Raw genomic sequence first — 22,762 nt, 5'->3', positions numbered from 1 at the left:
AATTAGGAAAACACAGTAGTATAAATATATATACCAGAAAAGAGAACACTAAATTTCCTAACTTCCTAAATATCTATGATACAACACTTATCTTAACATTCATTTCTTACATAAATATTTTTGTATTGAATACGTAAAAACGTGACAATTTTAGAAAGCATTATCTATATAGATCTATTTGTGTACACTGCCGCATATATTTTCAATATAGTACTGTTATATAGTCATATAATCTTACTTTACCTTCAAGTTGATCCATTTGCTCCCAGCACACGTTATAAACCATTTCCCTCGCATGAATTATTCTTTCCTTCAAATTTCATTTCAAATAATTACACATGACAGCCAGATTATAAGGGCAAAATTTAATCCATACATGCAAAAAAGCAGTGAAAACACACACACTATGTGACGGTCTCTTCAATCAGCTGTTTTTACTAAAGTTTACCTTGATGATCAAAGTAAACCGCCTCTGTACATGTAGTAATGGGGGCGGGTCTTGTCACAACGTTATCCAATCATTTGACAGTTGAGTTGGTGACAGTCCGTAAATTTCTACTTTCGGTTTTAATTGTCGTCTTGAATTTTACAATATGATATATATGCAACAGTTTATAACCAGCCATATTTGGTTTTATCAAAGGCAGTTCAATAATATTATTCACTGAGTTTGGCAATATTATATCGTATTTTTAATTATTCAAAACTAATAACGATTACATTGCGGGAGACAACTCAATCTTCGTACAACGACACTTTAGTTTTGATTACCTACCTTTACGCACAATGTGCCCCATACCACAGGCACGAGTATCGGACCTGGGAAGAAAAATTATGACCAGTTGATTAAAACCCCTGTGTTCATCTTAAATGTGTCAAAAATCATACGCCCGTGCGCATACCATGGCTGCAATTAACTACTGCTGAAATATCCATGGGAAATATTCGTATTCGTCCAACTCCGTTAAGCGATTCTAATATGGTTTGAGAAGTGGACTAGACTGACATTCTCTCGATCAGTACATGTTGGCTATTGACTCAGTCATCTTCATATAATGTAATGTACCCGTGCCATGCCCAGAATCGAGTAAGGTCTGCTGAAGACTCCCCCACAGATAAACTGGTGCCAGAGATGGCGTTTATATTTGGGAAATGTCAGTCCTCAACGTGCATATGGTCATGTTTATTTATTTGGTGAAAAATACACCTTTTTTCAAAATTTCTTTGAAGAACGTTGTACATATATTTACATACGTAAGTAAATTAGGGGCAAGTTTATGGGATACATTGATGTTTTGCTCCACACGAGGCCAAAATCATACAGAATGTAATTAAGCTGAATGGACCAATGTGTTGACCAGCGGCAAACTTATCCAGATAAGTGAGTAGATATACATTGACCCCCATAAACCGATTCATTCGAACCGAGTGTGATAATTTCACATATTATTTTTTATTTATATTTATTTCATTGCTCGATCGTTTGCGACCTCCCTTTTCTAAAATGTTCGTTATGTGTTTACATGTTCTTATATCAAAATTACTGTTGTAAGTTGTCACCGATACCTAAACTTAAAAAAGAAATGTCTTTTATAAAAATGATTGAATCATAATCGAATTTAGTAAAATTAGTTCTAAAAGCATTCTTTCGTGCACATGTTACGTATCAAATTTGGTTTGCAACAACAACAAAAAAACACATAAGAAAACTATCAAAACGGCTTATCTTCCAACAAAATACATGTAGAGATAACCTTAAAATAATACAATTAAAAAACTTAAGAGGTAAAATTCTAATTTACTCCTTACTCATTAATCATTATGTACAGACTACAGAGTAAGTATTACAACTCCCTTTCTTGTATAACTACGCATTAATTGATGCTGATTAACAGACTTTTACACCATACACGTGTGTGAACTCGAAATTTTATAAAAATGCAAATATATTTCTTGAATTCTGATTTTACGGTGTTCCGTTAGGACCATCGCCTATAAATAAAGTAAACCTTGAACGCTACAACATGAAAAAATACGAGGACGAAAACGCGAAAGAACGATGATGACCACTCGAAGCACGAAGAACGAAAGTACGAGGAAGAAAATGCGAAAATACGATGATGAAGATACGAAAATACGAGAACGAAAAGGCAATGATTATCTACTTGAGGACAAAGATACGAGGACTAAAACGCGATATTTATCGACTTGAAGTCGATAATTATCACTAAACCTATCGTGTTTTCGTCATCGTATTTTCGTGTTTTTCGCGGTTTCATGATTACGCCTTCCGTAACACATGCGCATTCAACATAAGCGCCAAAACGGTGTATTAGGGTACTTTTTAAATGGCCATAACTTTTTTATTTTTAGAGATATCTTCAAAATTCTTTCATTTTTCGAAGTCCATAACCAGTCCACTAACTATAAAGTGTTGTTTTGTTGTTTTTTTTGTTTGTTTTTTTTGTTGGTGTTCTTTTTTCTTGTTGTTGTTGTTGTTGTTGCAAATGGCGTAAAGTTTGCAAATGGTGTCATGTTTACAAATGGCGTAACTATCCGAACTTATATTTTGCAAATGGCGTAATGTTTGCAAATTGCGCCATTTTTTGCAAATACGGAGATTTCGTGACGTTCGGATGAAAGTATGAATGAAGAACGTCATATGACCTGTTAAAAAGAATAAGGGCAAGCTCTTCGACAGAATTTGTAATACATTGACCATAATTATTAAATCAATCGGCGAACACATTAAGTAATTAGAAAGAACATCTAAACACGAGGCTACATGTGTAAAGGGAAATAACTCCAAACTATTGCAATTTCCACAATTGTCGCCCCTGAAAGTTATTGTCAAAAATAGCGTCATGACGTCATAAAATGTAGCGTAAAAAGACAGTAAGCTATACAAACGCAAAACGACAGCCGCTTTTTAAAATGCAGGATAGCAAATAATTTTATGAGAAAGTCACAAAGCAACGCGACTTTATAAAATAAGCATGGAAAACGTATCTACAGATTATTTGAAAGGTATTTTATTTTATTTATTTTTCAGTTCAGTTTAGTTCAGTTCAGTGTTCTGTTCTCTTCTGTTCATTTCATTTCATCTCACTTTATTTTATTATTGAAATATTGAGAAATATTGATGAAATAAAATGCGTATTTTCATTTTCCGTATTTTCACTATATTTTTTTTAACTGCATTAAAACATATTTTCTGTATTTTCACTGGTGTCTTGACGGACTACCGACACTCATGAAATATTTACTTTCATACCAGTCAATGAACATAAATCCTGTATTTATAGAAAAAAAAACTTGAATATCCTCTGATTATTTATTTCTTAATTTATTTATTTATTTGTTTACTTGTTTTCTTTTGTTTCGTTTTATTCGTTCGTTCGTACGTGCATGCTTTCGTTCGTTCTTTCGTTCGTTTAGTGTCCACAATTTTATGTAATTGTTTTTTGTAAGTTTTCCTTTTTTCACAATTTCAGAATTGTTTTGTCCGACAACGGATCAAGGTTTCAACAGCGAATTGTTAGAAAAAGTAGGTCACTTTACACACACGGATGGTACCGGAGATGGTCCTGATATATCAGATGTAGTGGTTGACATATCTAATGTTACAGAGGAAGATGTTTCTATCAATAACGATACCAGTGAAAGATTTGTCAGCGTGCTTGAAAGGCGGAGATTAATGAGAAAATTAGAGGAGGAAAAGGAAATTGATTGGAAATTATCTGGAAAAGTTGACGAGAAAGAAATGAAAAGTAAGGTCAAAAGTCTTTTAAGTAAACTAAAAGTCCATTTTAGCGAGGAAAAGGACGCCAGAAGGAGTATAGTAAAACCAAACCGTTCATACTATAATTTCTTTCTTTATTCTTTTAATACCAGAGTACCAGCAGACCATCCGCCAGAAAGTATCCAACTGAAGTAAAAGAGAGTGCAAAGCATTATATGACAAACAGTTATTTTAACATAAAAAACTAGGATGACAGAAAGAAATTCAAAGTAAATTTTCAACGCATGTACTTTAATATAATTTAGTGACTATAAATATTTTTACTTTTAGATCAAATTAGAGTTTGTCTTTTTTCTTCCACCTGAAATAGAGGAGTCGGACATTAAAATTAATAATCAAACGCCCTTTCCCAGTCACTTGTCTTACATTTGCACTGTCCTTTTAGTTCAGAAGAACGTTCTAAATTACTTTAAACTTTATACATGTAATAAATTCTTTCATTTTCCGATTTTGACCAGTACGTCCAAACTGTCGACCGATACACATTCCATTGTAGACAAAATAATTACTTAAATTAAAAGTAGTGATTTTTGAGATTGGGATTGTTATGTCTCACCAACACTGTAAATGTCATTTGGCGATGCCCAGTTTTACAGGTGAATGAAGACCTCAGTTCCTTCTTTTTCTGGCACGAACGAGCATCCGAATAGAACCACAGGCGTCCTGCAACCTAGTTGAATAGAGGAAGAGACTTACCAAAATAATTGTTTAGCCATTTTGCCAAATAACAAAATAACAAATAATAATAATAATAATAATAATAATAATAATAATAATAATAATAATAATATAATAATAATAAACAAAAACGTAACAATCCGCCCATATTGCCTCTCGACATTGACCAAAAGCCAAAAGTGCATGTATGAAGAAAATACGAAATTTATTAAGTTCATGCAAAATTTCTGTAAGGTTATAAAGTTCCATCAATTAACATACAAAATGTAAATCCGTGGTGTTACATAAAAAAAAAACTTGTGTTGACAAAAACTCTACAAATTATGCTTTTCTAGGTGAATCTGGAAGATACCCAATACACGTATATGCAAATATTTTTATGCTTCTTTGGTTTAATGATTTCACACAAAAAGTTATAACGAACAGTACAGTAAACAGATTAGATGGCCTCCATAATCATTACACATTTTGCCGTATTTCTGCACATTACTGCTTAATTTAATCTGTGTCCCAGATTAAATATGTGTGCACCCGAAATTACAATGTATATTTAAAATAGATATTTAACATAGTAATAACGTGTTTAAAACATGTATACGTTTCCGCAAGGGGTTGATAGGATAATAAAGTTACTTAAACATGGTTTACCTTGTCGCTTCATTTTACCTAATTTCGCTTCTTTATATAATTTATTGATACATGTACTAAATTATACAAAAACGCGGGAAATACGAGCGCAAAATTTCCCGCAAAACAGAGACAACTCACAAAGAATCGATTTTAAGTTCTACCTCCAAGATGCTGAGCTTGAAAAGTCTATCTGTTGGTATGATATTTTTTGTTTTGTATGTGTTAAGTTATCCATTGTATGGCAATCTTTTATTTTAGATTATTTTAGTGGACGAATTCAAAGTGAAAAGTAATCGGATATGTCCATGTTCTCGGACAGTTCTGTTTCTTTAGATCATTTAAACCCCTGCTTTGGGCCTAAAGAAGCATAAAGCATGTTTAAATTTAAAACCTGTTTATCCTTTAAATTAAAAGAAAGATTTGTTTACTACTCCTGGAGTGTATATTTGCAGTATTTAGAAATTGCTCTGCCCTTCTACCCCAGGGAATAGAGATGACCGACTTGAATTTGTGCCTCCCTAGCAGTTCTCTGTGCCTCTTTGCAGTCCTAAGCGGTCCTGCAACTCATCATAAGCATGAATTCTATCACCAAAATTTTTTTTTCTTAAAATAATACAATTTTTATCACTAAATTTACTGAAATATGTTAAAAGAATGCCCGGCTATATCCTAGATTAGACCCCGGGGTCTAAACCAGGAGTATATATTAGGTTCATTCCGTTTTCTATAGTTATTTATTTAGAAGAAATTCTACCTCAAATATACATAGGGGTCTAATCTAGGAGATTGCCGAATGCCCTAGGAGGTATTTTGAGGTCCTTTGTGCCTCCCTATCTGTCCTTTGTACCTCTTAGCAGTCCTTAGTGCTCCTGTAACTCATCGAAAGTATAAAGTCTATCACTCAAATTATATTTTTTCTTAAAAAATACATTTTTTATCACTAAACATACTGAAATATGTTTAAGAATGCCCTAGGAGGTATTTTAAGGTCCTTAATTTGTACCGCCTTAACAGTCCTTTGTGCCTCCTTAGCAGTGTTTAGTGGTCCTTAATTTGTACCGCCTTAACAGTCCTTTGTGCCTCCTTAGCAGTGTTTAGTAGGACCCCTGGCTATTTGGTGCCAAAATCATAACCTCCTTGGCTTGTTGACCTGGAAGTACAAGGACATTTGAAGGTAAAAACTTGACTCATTTTTCTTCTATCCTAATGGATGGGAGGGGCTTGGTTGCACTTGGGACTTAGTAGTTGAAAAAATAGTGGTATTGTATGTCAAGAATAGATAAACCATTTTTGATCATTTTAATTACAAGAAAATTGAATTTCAGTAATTTTCTATTTACAGAAAATGTCAAGCCAACACAAAAAAGACAACCCAAGAAAAAGAAACCTTTCACAGTGAGTATATAATAATATTATGAACATAATTTATGGAAAGGATCATAATAACACTTTTCATCAATTTTTGAAACTTAAAAGATAGTGGGATAAGCAGCTTAGCTTCCTATATCTTTTCATGCTAGGGATATGAAAACTTGACTTAATACAAGAATATATATATATGCAAACAGTATAATTTTGCCAGCTTGTACATTTTCACAAGAATCTTCAACAAGACTTTTTTCACAGGTTCAGGGGAAGGGGCCCTTCCCAATACACAACACCACTACAGTCTTACTTGCTCAAGCCCCCACATGTATTAAGCCACTTTTGTCTAGCAAAAACATTTTTAATTTCCCCTGATGGGGTGGCAAAATTGATTGTTCATATTGCCAAAGTTGTCCAACAGCCTGTATGTACAAGCGAAAATTTTCAAGAATTAACTATGTAAATTTCATAACAGACAAGTTAAGAAATGCTTCAGATAGAAACCTACAAGTAATTCAAAATCAGAATTTACCAGCCCTACCCCTGATTATTTTCTCTCTATATAGCGACTTTTGCTCAACGTTACCAGCAACCACTAATTAGTCAGCAAATTGTAATCAGTGTAATCATTTTACCATTTTTACCTGTCAACTCTTTGTGGTTTTGTAGAACGCAGCCTTGTGCGCTCATAAGTGTCAACAATCAAAACACAATGCTATGTGAAATACATTAATTTCCAAACAATTCCATTTAGCTACAACGTAACAAGCCTGCAGTCTGTCAAACCAGACACTATTGTTTGGATCACATCTATAGAATTTTTGGAAGTGATAAGCAATTACTTAAATATGAAAAATGTACCTTTGTTTTAGGTTGCAGTGGAAGGAAATATAGGAAGTGGAAAGTCTACATGTCTTGAATACTTCAGAAAGCAGAAACAAGTGGAGGTAAGAGGATAATAGATAGATAGATATTTACTTTAAACGTTGATAATATGTTGTCACATTAGTGCACTTAGATGTCAGTGTCCCCATAGCTGTATGTTTTTCATCATATTTTTAATTTTAGCTGGGATAGAAATAGAAACATCGAGTGAAGTGGTGAATCTCCAAAGTGGTGTTAGAAATAGTTCACATTACAGACTAAGAAATATTTGTGCTGAATTCATGTATAATTTTCACTTGTTATTAATTATAGGTTGTCCCTGAGCCAGTCTTTAAATGGAAAGATGTCAAAGGATACAACACTCTGGTAAGCATTTTAGTATGTGACACTGAGATAGAGTAAGTTTTGTTGCACCTATGATAATGAACTGATAATGAACCTTGGGCTGATAGGCTGAAATCTAAGCCACAAGGTCACTAGTTTCCTGAATTCTTTTGACTCTTGATTCATGAATATATGATACTTTAGATTCTTGCATGTTGGGAAGATACCCAGGTAGCCTGTGGAATGTTGGTGCAACTTGGTGATTCTACTGTGTGACTCAACCCTTCGTTTTTTTGTCATCAGCCTTGTTTTTTTTCCCTCAAAAGTATGAAATTAAGATCATGTTTGAATTAACTGTTTTTTTGCTACTTAGGAGCTTATGTATAAGGATGCATCACGATGGAGTTTGGCATTCCAGTCTTACGTGCAACTCACCATGGCTGAAGTACACAGAAAAGAAACGGTAAGTCTTCCTGGTTTTAATACTCTTTTGTTTAATTATTTATTGGGTACCAGTTTGAGTTATATGAACAACCTGTTCAGATATTCTTTGACCCATGTATTTTTGTCTTAATTGATCAATAGATCAAGAGGGCCCTAATTACCTAATAGGCACTGGGGCCAGGGGCCCTGAAGTAGGGGACTTTCATGTCGTTTCTAATAACAAGAGGAATTTTGTCTATCAACAACAATACATGTAGATATATTAAAAATACTTCACTGAGGTTTTTTGACATGACGGCACTGGCAATGATCTTTTGAGATAAATGTTCCATTTGATGTTCTAGACCAATAACTTGTGTGTGAAATTTCAGATTGTTTGCTCACACCGGTTTTTTTTCCAGGATAATTATTTTAATTGTGAAAATGATCAATAATTGAAGTGTTGCAATGCTTTTTTTCACTAAAATTTGGCTAAGAATAGCACCTTATATAATTTTGAATTTGTTTCTGAGTATATGTGTTAATTATCTTTTGTATGTCTTTCTGTTTTAAGTGCTCCAGTTTATCTTAGTAAGGAATTCATATTTCAGGTGGTGTTGGTGTGATTTAAAATCCCATCAATAAATTCAATTTTTGCTGCAAAAGTTAAAGTTTTGCCCTCAAATGTAATTTTTGATCTTGGATTTCACTACATAAACAAATGTTTCACATATTTTTTCTGTTTTACAGGATTGTCCAGTGAAGATGATTGAACGATCACTGTACAGTGCTAGATACTGCTTTGTAGAAAACCTGTTTAAAGGGTAAATACACATCTAAAAACATTTGGAAATGAAATTAAAGGCAAATCAATTATTTTGGTAATAAAAATGAATTTACTGGGAGGGGGGGGGGACGTTTCTACTGCTGTGGATACATGTACACAATTTGAGCAGCAATACTTAATTGAGTAATAGTGGCAAAAATGACAGTATTAATTCCCAACTATCTGCAAATTTACAAAGTAAAAATACATAGAATACTTTTTTATTTAAAAGCGAGGAAATTAACATAAAAGTATAATAAAGTTTCTTACAAGATAATTTAAATTAAAGAATAAAAATCCTAAAAAACTAGATAGGTTTGAAACCAGTAGACCATTATTTAAATTAGAATTTGTTGCTGCCAGCAGGTAAAGAGTCTGAGCTTCATATGGGCAACACAGTTATCGTTTACTTCAAACCACTTGCCCCTCACCGCTGTTGGTTCGAATCTCACCAGGGACCTGAATTCTTTGATGTGAGGAAGCTATCCAGCTTACGGAACGTCAGTAATTCTACTCGGCAGCCCATCAGTAAAGCTGGAAAGTTGCCATATGACTTATACTGTGTTGGTGCGATGTTAAACCCTACCAAAAAAATATATATAAAATTGTGTTTATATCTTTTAGTGGTCTGATGCCTGATGTGGACTATGCCATACTATCTGAATGGTATAACTGGATACAAGAAAACGAGGACATGCACATAGATCTCATAGGTAAACTTAACTACATGGTAGTAGATTGTTTACACTTACCTCTGTAGTCGAGTGGTTAGTGTTGCTTAGCTCAGATTACTAGTCCCCAAACAAAAAAGGTTTTCAAATCAATCTTGGACACTGGATTCTGTGGAACAGGAAATGTTTTCAACTGGCTAACAGAATGTCTTTGGTTCTACTGACCAGCTGACCTGAAGTTTGTACCTTGAAATTGTGCAGGAGCAGCCACTGTTGCCTTCCACCAGTAAAGCTGTAAAGTCAACATTTGACCTCCTCAGGGTAAAATCGGAAACATTTTAACAACTCTGTGTTTAACTTTGATATTGATATAATACACATGTTATTTCATGTTTTGTTCATTTGCCTGTAATCAGATGTATTTTCTAGGTACATGAACTACTTACTCCTTAAATGCCATGTTATTTAATCATTATGACATGTATGATATACAAAATGTTGTTATCTAAAGTTAATGCCCTGCTAATAAGCATCAGTAATGGACAGAATGATTTTAATATATCACAGATGTATTTACAACTGATAGGAAGCTCCGAAAATAGATGATAGTCAGATTCAGACCCACAATCCTTTGCACATTCCGTGATCATCAGGTTTTCCCTCTAATCTCTGATTTTCATGCTTCTGTTAAACTTCGGCAATATCCGTGAATTATTGTTTACATTGCTGACATGGATTTTCATCGGAGAAATATTTGTATGGAAAAGTGTGTTTTGTACATTTAAGAATAAGTAACTATTGCTTCTTATATAAGTAGAAAATTATTTGTCTTTTTTGTCGATGTACCTCTGGGACTTCAGTATGGCGGTATTTTGGCTACTTTTACCCAGGATGCATCAAATCTCTGAAAATCATGCCACATATGAGAACTTGCGTGAACAGAATTCCGTCAGTACTGAATTTAACTGTGTGACGTCACAATTTCTTCTCCATGTATATTTAGCTCCATGAATATAGATAATGTTTTTCTAATTGTTTTTCAGTATACCTGCAAGCTAAACCTGTAACATGTCAGAATAGAATTAAGATGAGAAACCGACATGAGGAACAAAGTGTACCCTTGGTGAGTTTTATACAGTATTAATTTAATTCTTATATAAATTAGAAATTCTATTTCTCATACTTGAGGTGTTGAAGTAAAAAGGGGAAAAAACGGCTTGCCTCTTCTCTTTCTCTGACTTAACTCAATGGGAAAAATAATCTGTGTGTTAATCCATTTGTTCATTTTAATAATTGTTTTGCCTACAAACTTCATACAATCATTGCCCGCATTAGGTGACATGCACAAATTACTTAAACTAGGTTTATTCAGTGAATGAAAATTCCACTCGTCCGCTCGTTATTACGAGTAGAATTTAAGAGAATTTGATGCAGGATGAGTAGGAAAATGTTGCCTGCATATTGGATTTAGAAGCTACTCTTCCTGAAGAACTAGTGACTCAAAATATTTTTCAGTGCCTGATATTGTACTGCCAGGAAAGTTTTAATGTTTTTTGTGCTGCACAGATTTTATTGAGTTAAAAAAGGAAAGAAATTCCTACTTATATAACCTTGTTTTTTGGTTGCAAACCAAAAAAACTTAAGTTTTTGGCTTTTTTGCCTGATTATGCCAATACTTGTACCATTTTCTAAAAAGAAAAATTTCCTTGATATTGCAGAGGATTACGTAAAAATATTTATTTTCAGGAATATTTACAATCATTGAATGATCTTCATGAAGACTGGTTGATAAAAGAAAATAAATTCAAGGCCCCTTGTCCTGTGTTGGTAAGTGGTGTTATCTTTTTTTGCACTGGACTAGTGTTTTTGTCTTAGACATTTTACATGGTTATTTAAATTTATTAGGTCAATTGGTAAAGTTGGCAGACTTCAAACCACTTATCTCTCACTGCTGTGGGTTTGAATCCACGGAGGGACTTTGATTTATAGGAAGGGACATAGTTCTACTAGAGTGCCTACTCTTGCTTAAAAAATGCAGGAAAGGGTACCTGAGACCTTTCTCCTCCAAGAGCTGCCAAAATCTGATTTTGACTTACTTGCCTGTTTTTATGTAAAGCATTTCTTAACTTGTCCGTGTGATTACTGAGAATGATTTTTACGACAGCCCTGGATCTTCAAAGAAATAGGATAAAACATACAGTTGGGAAATGTTTATGACGATGTTTGAGTCAATGTCTTATCACATAGGAAATAAATGATACACCCGTGCTATCACCCATTATTCCATTATTGTAAACTTAAGAAGATTTTTAAAAAAAAGAGTTTAAAAAATGTCAAATAAAGAAATCTAGACATAAAAGTTATATTACACAGGGAGACCATGAATGTCATTTTTGCCAGTTGTTTTTCTCTGCAAGGATTTTAGATGTTATTTGTTCAATGTACATTATTTATGTTTATCTTTCCCCAGGTGATCAACACCGACTGTGGATTAAATGACATGTATAAAAAGTTTGATGCGCACAGAGATGAAATCCTGCAGTTAAATAAAGAAAACTAAATTCCACCTTGGTATTTTTTAAATAACACAAAAGTGACTTACAGGTTTGAATTGTAAGAAAATGCTAAGAAGATTTTTTAAAAAAGGAAGCAGTGTTCAGGTAGGGAAGGCCTAGAATTTAAAATGTAGAACATAGAATTTCCAGCAAATGAAAGACATACTGGGAAGCCCATGGAAATTTGCAAGGAAACTTTTTGAAAAAATGGAAAATTACCTAGAAAACTCCACAGAAAATGGAAAAAGACTGAAAACCTTGGAAGAAAACAACAAATTACTCCAATGAAAACCCGATAGAAACTTAATAGGAACATTACAAAAATACACTGCTGAAAAACGGAAAAATTACAAAAATACACAACTGAAAAAAGGAAAAATAGAAAAAAATACACCACTGGAAAAAAATGGAAAATAATGCACCACTGAAAAATTGAAAAGCCAAGCAGATCATTGTATTGTGAATAAGATTGGTGTTAATCTTAAGATAGTAAAGTGGTGGAAAATTGCAGGGGCTGTTGGAGTTGAAATGTATGGAATAGAAGATCTTTAGAGGTTGAGGATTTCAAGATTCTTTCTCTTTTTGTTAATGATCTCAATTTTCTATGCAGATAACATATATATCTTATTTCCTTTATTTGTTAAGACACCATGTTTCTTTTTCTTAATTTTTGTAGTTTACTGAATTTTAAATATCATTGCACCCCATTTGGCAATGAGACCAATTATTTAATTATTTTTTGTTAAACCCGCATTAGGCCTCAAAAGTGCAGATTCTTCTGTAGACAACAGAAAACATGTGTTTTATTATGTTGTAAAAAAGGGTTGAGAACATGTTATATGCTTATCACATGAAGAAAACTGAGCTGTTCAAAGAAGCAAGATGGACTTTTGAGGGGGAAAATCAACATCATTTGTCAGGCTTAATGGGACTTTAAAGCTGCACATATCCAAATGTGTATAGCTTAAAAAAAGCTGAGAAATTTATTTTTGTTAGACTTGGAATGATTATTACAGTCCTCAAACTAAACATACTTTTCCTTATTAGTCCCCTACCGGTTTAACCGGAGGGGACTTTAGGTTTACCCTCCGTCCGTCTGTCTGTCTGTCCGTCTGTCTGTCAGTCCGTCAGTCCGTCCGTCCACAAAACTGGATCCCGCGATAACGCAAAAAGTACTGAAAATATTTTTATGAAACTTGATATATGGATAGATGGCAGTATGGAGATTATGCACGTCTTTTTTTTTTCTTCCTATGTTGAAAATTCTGGTTGCTATGGCAACAAATAGTCTGAAAATATGGCAAATTTAACACATAAACTGGATCCAGTGATAACTCAAAAAGTACTGAAAATATTTTTATGAAACTTGAAATATGGGTAGATGGCAGTCTGGAGATTATGCACATCTTTTTCTTTTCTTCCTATTTTGAAAATTCTGGTTGCTATGGCAACAAATAGCCTGAATTTCAAGATTTCTGATTTAAATTTTTCAGCTTTTTCACTATATGTTCTTTATTTCTTAAGGTGTTTACTTCAAACTTTAAATATAAGTTTCTGGTCATCAACCACATCATATGTGACAAGGTTTATAACTCTAGCACAAAAAATATCAGTATTACCTCCCTTGAACTTAGATTTTTTAGGGGAAAAAATGTTGTCTTTTTTAAATAACTTCTTTATTTCCTAATGTATCTACTTCAAACTTCATATATATGTTTCTTATTATCACTCGACATTTTTGAGAAGGTTAAATACTCTAGCAAGACTATTTCCAGAATTATGTCCCCTTTAACTTAGATTTTTTTAAATATTAACAAATAGTCTGAAAATATGGCAAATTTAACACATAAACTGGATCCAGTGATAACTCAAAAAGTACTGAAAATATTTTTATGAAACTTGAAATATGGGTAGATGGCAGTCTGGAGATTATGCACATCTTTTTCTTTTCTTCCTATGTTGAAAATTCTGGTTGCTATGGCAACAAATAGCCTGAATTTCAAGATTTCTGATTTAAATTTTTCAGCTTTTTCACTATATGTTCTTTATTTCTTAAGGTGTTTACTTCAAACTTTAAATATAAGTTTCTGGTCATCAACCACATCATATGTGACAAGGTTTATAACTCTAGCACAAAAAATATCAGTATTACCTCCCTTGAACTTAGATTTTTTAGGGGAAAAAATGTTGTCTTTTTTAAATAACTTCTTTATTTCCTAATGTATCTACTTCAAACTTCATATATATGTTTCTTATTATCACTCGACATTTTTGAGAAGGTTAAATACTCTAGCAAGACTATTTCCAGAATTATGTCCCCCTTTAACTTAGATTTTTTTCGAGAAACTGGTATTTTCACTCCAACTTCTTCATTCCTTATAGGATTTACTTTAAAATCCCACATCGTAATAATATGACAAGGTTGTATAAACATAATTTCCTTACTAAGCATGGAAACTTAACACATTACTGTGATATAGACAAACTTATTTTATTATGTTTTGTGGTTGATATTTTCAAATACAGACTTCATCCTCAAATTCATTATAAATGGCAATACACAGGAGTGTATGACAATTAAAGAACTTTTTGAGGGACCGGTAGGGGACTACTGTATTGCCCGCAATACTATCAAATGCTTGTTTTGACTTTGTATTCTTATATTTTATTTATTCATACAGAGGTGTCCCGCCACTTACTGGAAAGATTTTTATTTTATTTCTGAACATGAAAAATTAGTTTGAATTATTTTTGTTTTAGTATTCAAAAAATGTATTTTCTTTTGTAATAGAATTTTACTTTTAACTCATTTTATATAACAAAATAATGTTTTATTCTTTTTAAATTTGTCATAACTTGTGTATTTTTTTCAATGTTAAGAACACATTTTTATTTGTTGCTATTATTCTGTGCATTTTATGAGTATAAAAACTTTATTTTAATTTGTATTTACATTGTTTGTGTACTCAATACCTTTTCCTGTGTATTTGATTGAATTAAAGAGACTCCACTGAGGTGTTTGGGCATGACAGGACTGAAGTTAAATTTTCAACATAAATGTTCCATTTGATGTAGAGCTAGCCCAAACTTGAGTGCAAAATTTCAAGTTCTTCTTTCACTCTGTTTTGTGCAGATTTTCAACATCAATGATTTTTTGCAGATTACATATAAATTTTGGACATAATGTGACCGTAATAGCTACCTACAGTCTATTTTAAACCATTTTGCATATGAATACTTAATTTTATGTTACAGCTTTTGTTATGGACAGTGTTTTCATATCTGCTCATTGCTTTATATACATTGTATCAACACAAAGTATATTTGAAATTTTGATTCAATTTTTTTTTAATTTCTTTTCTCTCAGCTCAAAGGATATGTACTCAATTAATTGTATGTATTTTGTGTTTTAATTATGTTGCTAGGATTTTGTTTGTAAGTTTTTGTTAGTGAATGAAATAAGATAAGTGAAACGTCAAAAATAATCATCTTTGATATGGTTAGGATGTGTAATTGTTAAGATAGACTTGTAATGGAGAATTTATTTTGTGTATGAATGGATTATTTATACTTATTTTAGTTAATACTTTTATACCTGTATGTGCTTTTTACATTTAACATGGTTTTGAATGATTTATGTCTTTGTGTCTTAATTGTATTTAATGATAATAAATTACAATTTTAGTAAAGTTATTTAAACGTTTTCGTTTTTAACAATATAACAATGGAATGGTTAATTGAGACTAATTATAGAACTATGATTTCTGTAATATGCTCAAAATTGTCCATGCTTTGTATGTCCCAAAAATACAGTCCATTCACAATGAGTAAGACTTCAGGTATGGCTCTATGTAAGCAGCACAAAAGCAGAACCACCGACATTCCCTAAGATTGCTGGGTAGCTTCTGCACATAAAAGAATCCAATATCTGGCAGGATCCGGACAAATTGCCATGATTCAAGTCAGTTGAAGTCACTAACCCTATCCACTCCAGCGCAAAGGTTTTTTTTTTCTCTCGAAACCTAAGTCTCTTGTTTTTTGGGAGGGAAAATTACCACAGAAAATGCTAATTTGGGAAGTAAGAAAGCTGGTGTAAGCTCAGAATTTGGAGAAAATAAAGAATATTTGAGTCGGAAAAGGCCTTTTATAGTCCTGTTATGAAAGGTGAAAAATCACTGAAAGGCTGTTAAGTTACTTCAGCTTATATCTGTTAAAGCAATAGGGAAACAGAAAATAAATACAATGTACACAATTGTTTTACATATGGCATTAATTGTGCTTTGATGTTTCAATGCCTAGAGTTTTACCAAATTATAGCTCATTATGAACATAAGAATACTTATGGTCCAATGCCTTTCTCAACAACCACTGAAGGTACTACTCCACATCCATCTTTAAGGTCATCAATCTCTAATAGAATCAGAATAGCAGGCCATTTTCCAAGGCAATAACTCCATTTATTTAGCTCTACAATTCCAAGAATAGGGAGAGCCTGTTGTCTGGTTGGCTAAGTTTTTTTAGCATGCAAGTGGATATCTCCAAAACTACTCGAGGGAAAGGGTAGAAACACTCTGTGATTATCTAACATACTTGGCACAGATCCCATAATTGAGCTACCTTTTAAAGCTGCACGCCTCCAGATGAGCCAAAACATTTCAAGAAATTCAATCTTTAGAAAAATGTATTGGGTTCTTAAGAAAAGTAAAAAGATTCAGTATTTGATTATTTAATTTAAATGTTATGTGATTAATGACTGATATTGCAGTAAGAATCACTATAATTCTACTGCGTTACTAACACAGTAAGAGGTATTTATTCCTCATTTTGGGAATTTACGTGGATTGTTGGTGTTGTTTGCAATGTGTTAATTACTTTCTTCACTTCACAATATTTTACTTTTAAATACATTGTCATGAAAAATTAGCATGAATCTGGAGGTGTGCTGCCTTAAGCCCTTTTCCTTAACGTCAAGCTTTGAGAATAGTTGAGCATACAGTCTTATATACAGCATTAGTTTATTGAATAATCCCACTTGGTAAATATTCTTATATGATCCACACGTTTTATTCACGTACAATCAAGCACCGAGAATAGATGCACAGGACATTCCAGGCAGCTGAGAAGATCAGTGGTTAATACCCAAGATCTTGCTCAATCATTAAAATTTGGAAGTCTCCCTATCTTGGGCAACTAGTACATCATTTTGACTACCATTCCAAAAGACAAATTACTATATGAATAAAGTATGAAAACTGACTCAAAAGTTGGCGTTTCTTGTGAGTTTGCAGGATTTATGTGCAGACCACATTGTAACAAAAACTGGTTCAAATAAAATAACAAACAAAAAGTATACATTGTAAATTTATTCCATTTATTGCAAGAATATAAATGAGTCATCAATTCAAATAAATAATCATAAAATATTTCAAATACTTTGTGACTTGATTTAAGTAAAAATGCAATACCTGATGAAAAAAATGTCCCTCATGATATCTAATTTGCTAACAGATAAATCAAATAATAAGCGTAATTATTATTATCGCCTAGGATCCAAAGGGCTGCAACTTGATTTCTTTTTTTGTAAATTGACATGTTCAGAATATTAAAAATCCTCTTCAAGCCCTGCACACTAAGGTAAGTACATGAAATAAATTTTTAATTAAAAATAACTAGTAGCAACTTGCCTTTCAGATCTTTAATTTTTTAAACTTAATCTCAAAGGTAAGAAAATGCATCTTACAAACGTGTTATATGTGTGATACATATCAATTCATGCCAGCTGGCAATATTTCATATTCTTATCTTTATTAAAGGTACATTATGCCTCAGAAATCCATATTTATTGAAGTGTTTAGAAATGCCAAACATTGTTTAAAAATGTTTTACTAATGGATTTAGAGCTGAATAAAGTAGTGCTGAATGTGTTGTAAAGATAGAAAAATGTGAACAAAGTAGCATTTTCACTTCCATACAAAATACTAATTCACTTTAATTATACCAACTGCCAACAAAGTAAAAGAAGCAAAGATAGTTATGGGAAGTTTTTTGTGAAATAAAAATGATAGCATTTCTGAGGCATAATGGGCCTTTAATGTACATGTACTACAAGTCAAATATTCAGCAAATTATGACTCTACTTCCATTTCTACAGTCATAACATAACATACAGTCCTGCCATTACATATGACAATTACTAATATGGTATACTATAGGTGAAACAAGAGTGAGAAAAAAATCATCTCTCTCACATATATACATATATTTTTCATGAGAATAAAAACAACAACAACAAATATCACATTTCAAGGGTGGTCTCTGTTTAAAACACCTTATTAAAAGGCCAATTTGTAACAATATATTTTCTTATTTTATGTGGTATCAACTAGCCTAACTTGATGCAAACACCATCACATTTGTTTTATTCCATATGTGAAGTTAGCTGGTACTTTTATATTACAAAATTATTTTCATAGAAAGATGAAAATTAAAAATTATTTTTGAAGAAAGATAAAAATTGAAAGTTTAACTTGTGACAAAAATACTGGTACTATGGAGCTTTATATGTAATATAAAAATCTTACTGGTTCCAGTATAAATTATAAATTGTGATCTCTGTATGGCTTGAACCCATTAATTCATTGCTGGACAGACAGACATTTTAACCATTTGACAACTTGTACCCTTGTTGTTTAAGTTACATCTAATTTCAAATGGTTTAATAAGTCAATTGCATGCACCTTTTACAATAAAACCCCTGATATTAGCAATGGACTGTCCAAAATTCAAAACAGGGGATGATCGTTTTCGGTGCTCGTTCATTTTCTTTTATCTGGTATTTTAAACAGAGACCACATCTTATTAAATATCACAGATCTATAGTATTGAAGATTTGATAAGAAATGGTCGATTCCCGAATGCCAGACCAATTCCTATCAAGCCTACAATATTGCTGCCATGTTTTGAATCACAAAGGTCCTTGGCAGTTTTTATACACCAATATACAACACTATCTAGGCATTCAATTTTTTTTAAATTTTTTTTTTCAGACAGATACCCCTTTACTTCAATTGGCACCAGACACAATTAGACAGAACAAGTGCCATAAAAACAGCTTCTGTTTTTAATTTCCTCTCTAAAATAAAGATGTCACTCAGCTGACTGGTTAAACACTTTTTTTCTACCTACTAGTATATACACTTACAAACAATAAGAATGAATATTTTTCAACCTAACTAACTTTTTTTACATTTCACAATTTTTTTTTTACATTTCACAACTTGTTGTCTGAGAACTCTGTAGTCTAATATTGTTAGTCAAAGCTATTACCAAGTCTAAAGGTTTGAACTTGAACTAGTTAATGTTTTACATTTTGGACATACAAAATTACAATATATACTCCTATCTACATCTTAGATTCACCTACCAGTACTATCTAAATGTTAGTCCTAAAATATTAGTTCTAAACATAAATTCTAATACACTTCACATAGTTCCTAGGTTTGACAGGACTGTCAAAATGCACTGTGTAAAAACGAAATGCTTACATTTGTCATGTGACCTTAGACGTGATGCCAACTAACCGAATGACGTCATAAAAATGACTTCTCCGCTCAATGTAGTTTAAAGTAAATTTTAATCAATTCCCTATTTTATAAGCATTTTTAAATAAAAATAATATTAAATTTCTTGCATTGTAGTATGCATGATTTAACGTTCAAATGATTTAAAATTAATCACTCATTCCTACAGGCCTTTGCGATTTTGTTTCTTCGCATTGGAACTTGAACCATTCATTACACTATATGAATACGCCCAAAATTGATATCTTTTTCCTAAATATAGTGATAAATTCTTCAACTTCACAAGAATGAGTCAAGTTTCGATGAACAATTGTACAATTTCCTAGAATCTATCACAGTCCTTTGTGTATTTCCTTTAATCAATCCAAGTCCTAGATTCCAACAGTAATACATATACACCTGTACAAAAAATAATAAGACCTTAGCACAAAATTAGACATTGGCCCAATTTGACAAGAATATAAAAAATAAAAAAAATCTCTGGAAAAAAGTAGTTCCGTCATCTATAACCAAAAGCACCTATCAGCTGTATGAATCTTCTGTTTCATGAAGCAGGTTTTCAAACTGTCGAGCACTGGCGTCTCTGTATTTATGATGTTTCATCTCGAGATATTTCGAATGATCTTTCTCCTGTTGTAACTGGCTGTATAACTGGCTTAACTGTTCTTTAGTTTCGTGGTCCGCTAAATCGGCATAATCACCAAGACGTGAGATAGTCTGTCTGCTTGCCTGGGAAAAAACATTTTACCGGGGGGTCAAAACGCAAAAAAATTTTAAAAGGTTTGCACGCGCAAAGGACTCCAAGACAGTCGAATCTGTCAAATTCCGACAGGACCAACCTGTATATATTTTTACTTTTTGTTTGTAACATTAAGCATTCCCTTCTGTATCATTACATTAACCCATTTTTTTTTGTATATGACATTAAACTCATTCTTTTTCTTGTATATTACATTAAACATTCTTTTCTTGTTTCATTACATTAAACATTCTTTTTCTTGTAATATTACATAAAAATTCTTTTTTCTTGTATATTACATTAAACTTCTTTTTCTGTACAGATTAATTTGGGTAATTTTTTCTTGTTTATTACATTAAACAATTCTTTTTTCTTGTATATTACATTAACAAATTTTCTTGTATCCTTACATTAAACATTCTTTTTCTTGTATATTACTTTGAACATTCTTTTTCTTGTATATAATATTAAACATTCTTTTCTTGTAATATTACATTAAACATTCGTTTTGGATTAAACATTTTTTCCTTTAAATTACATTAAGCAATTTTTTTGCTTATATATTACATTAAATAAATATAAATTATGTTTAAAAAAGAAATAATGTTAAATTGCTAAACTTTTACCATATCTTTATTTTATCAATTTTCTTTAAGCAGGTATGAATTTTTAATATCATTTATAGCAGCAGCAGAATGATACAATTCAAAGCATGCAATTCATCTTCCACATTTTCCAGCATTGGTACAAACACTAGAAACACAAGCCTGCTATGCAAGAATAGCTATGGTTCTTTTGTCTTGTTGATTCCATCTAATTGCCTACATACCTAAAACCTAAATTTATAATCATTTCCTTAACATCTTCAACATGTTTTCCCTAATTTCCCTTGAATTTCCATAACTGTTTTGGATCATTTCTCTGGAATTTGCATACGTACCTGCGCCACTTAACTAGAATTTGCCAACCTACCTAAATCATTTCCCTGGAATAAACCTATCTACCCAAATCATTTCACCTACCTGAATCATTTCCCTGGAATTAGCCAACCTACCTGAATCATTTCCCTGAAATTTGCCAACCTACCTGAATCATTTCCCTGGAATTAGCCAACCTACCTGAATCATTTCCCTGAAATTTGCCAATCTACCTGAATCATTTCCCTGGAATTAACCAACCTACCTGAATCTTTCTTTGAAATTTACCAACCTACCTGAATCATTTCCCTGGAATTTGACAACCTACCTAAATCATTTCCCTGGAATTATCCCACCTACCTGAATCATTTCCCTGGCTTTTTCTGCAGCTGCCTGGGCTTTCCTCCTCTCACCATCCAACTTTTTCTTCTGTTCCAAGTTGTCATCTACTAGTTTCTCTTGCACCCTCCTGTATTCATATAATTTTATTAGCAATATTAATATTCATGTAATTCTTAAACAAATACTTGGAATATTTACATGTAAAATAAACAACATGGACATTTACATGTGCATGCCTTTTTCAAACAAATATCAAAGACATCTTCATGTGTATCCAGGGCTTAAGTTGATGAAAGTTTGGGAGTCATTTTGGCTTGTGACTTCTATTTTTTCTTCTTTACCTATATAATGTGACTTCTAATGTCAGAGATTTTGCAGTCTCTGACTTCCAAATTTTGAAACTTAATGGAAGCCCTGTGTATCCATTTTCAATCAAATACTAAAAGTATTTTATTTATGTTAGCCTTTAATTAAGTACCAGTAAATAATTTATTATGTAAGACATTTACATGCGCCTTTATAAGACAAATGTTTGGCGTTTTAGTGTGTATGCCTTTATCAGGCAAATACCAAGGCATAATTTTCAATTATTTTTTTTTTAAACAAACATATCTTTGAATGTTGAAACCTAACATTTTTATCTTAAAATCCCTTAAATTACTTAGAAGCAAGGAGCAATGGACAGACCAAAATTAAGAGGAACACAATATCAGCACTGTGAAGGTTAATAAATGAGAAAACATACCTTGAAGCGACAAGTTCATGCTGTAAGTTATCAAATTTGTCCTTGAACCATTCGTGTGCACTTTTTAAATGATTTGATATCTGAAAATGAAGGTGGAAAAATACACATATAACAATAAATACCATTACATGACGATGGCAGTTACTTGCAGGAATAAATGAATCGTAAATAAATTCCTTTTTACATACATAAATAAATAAATAAAAATGTATGTTTTGTTTATGTGCAAGAGGGGAACAAGTACTAGTATTTAAGTCATATATACCTAGGATGTCTGCAA

At 32.3% G+C, this 22,762-nt stretch overlaps 2 protein-coding genes across 7 annotated transcripts in view; one reads left to right on the top strand and one right to left on the bottom strand.

Annotated features, from left to right (window-relative positions):
* The first annotated feature begins 5,174 nt into the window (after positions 1-5,174).
* LOC132736989 (thymidine kinase 2, mitochondrial-like) lies at positions 5,175-13,147 on the top strand. The gene is made up of 10 exons (XM_060724220.1): positions 5,175-5,306; positions 6,453-6,505; positions 7,348-7,422; positions 7,673-7,726; positions 8,058-8,147; positions 8,858-8,931; positions 9,558-9,646; positions 10,648-10,727; positions 11,351-11,431; positions 12,075-13,147. The coding sequence occupies exons 1-10, from the start codon at positions 5,279-5,281 to the stop codon at positions 12,162-12,164; spliced, it is 714 nt and encodes a 237-aa protein (XP_060580203.1). The 5' UTR covers positions 5,175-5,278; the 3' UTR covers positions 12,165-13,147.
* Positions 13,148-19,171: 6,024 nt separating this feature from the next.
* The window catches only part of LOC132736987 (coiled-coil domain-containing protein 150-like), a 39,367-nt gene continuing 35,776 nt past the window's right edge, over positions 19,172-22,762 (bottom strand). For 4 of the 6 annotated variants that reach the window (XM_060724213.1, XM_060724215.1, XM_060724217.1 and 1 more), the window contains 3 exons: positions 22,483-22,562; positions 21,756-21,864; positions 19,173-20,468 (listed from right to left, as the gene is read on the bottom strand). In XM_060724213.1, the coding sequence (XP_060580196.1) occupies positions 20,262-20,468; positions 21,756-21,864; positions 22,483-22,562 (396 nt within the window). In that variant the 3' untranslated portion in view covers positions 19,173-20,261. Of the gene's footprint in view, positions 20,469-21,755; positions 21,865-22,482; positions 22,563-22,762 lie in introns of all 6 variants that reach the window. The other 2 variants (XM_060724216.1, XM_060724214.1) reach the window with 1 other exon arrangement.

This window comes from Ruditapes philippinarum, unplaced genomic scaffold (genome assembly GCF_026571515.1).
Source record: "Ruditapes philippinarum isolate M1 unplaced genomic scaffold, ASM2657151v2 ctg3556_1_1_1_1, whole genome shotgun sequence".
Lineage (NCBI taxonomy): Eukaryota > Metazoa > Mollusca > Bivalvia > Venerida > Veneridae > Ruditapes > Ruditapes philippinarum.
This window is presented reverse-complemented; position numbering and strand designations above follow the sequence as displayed.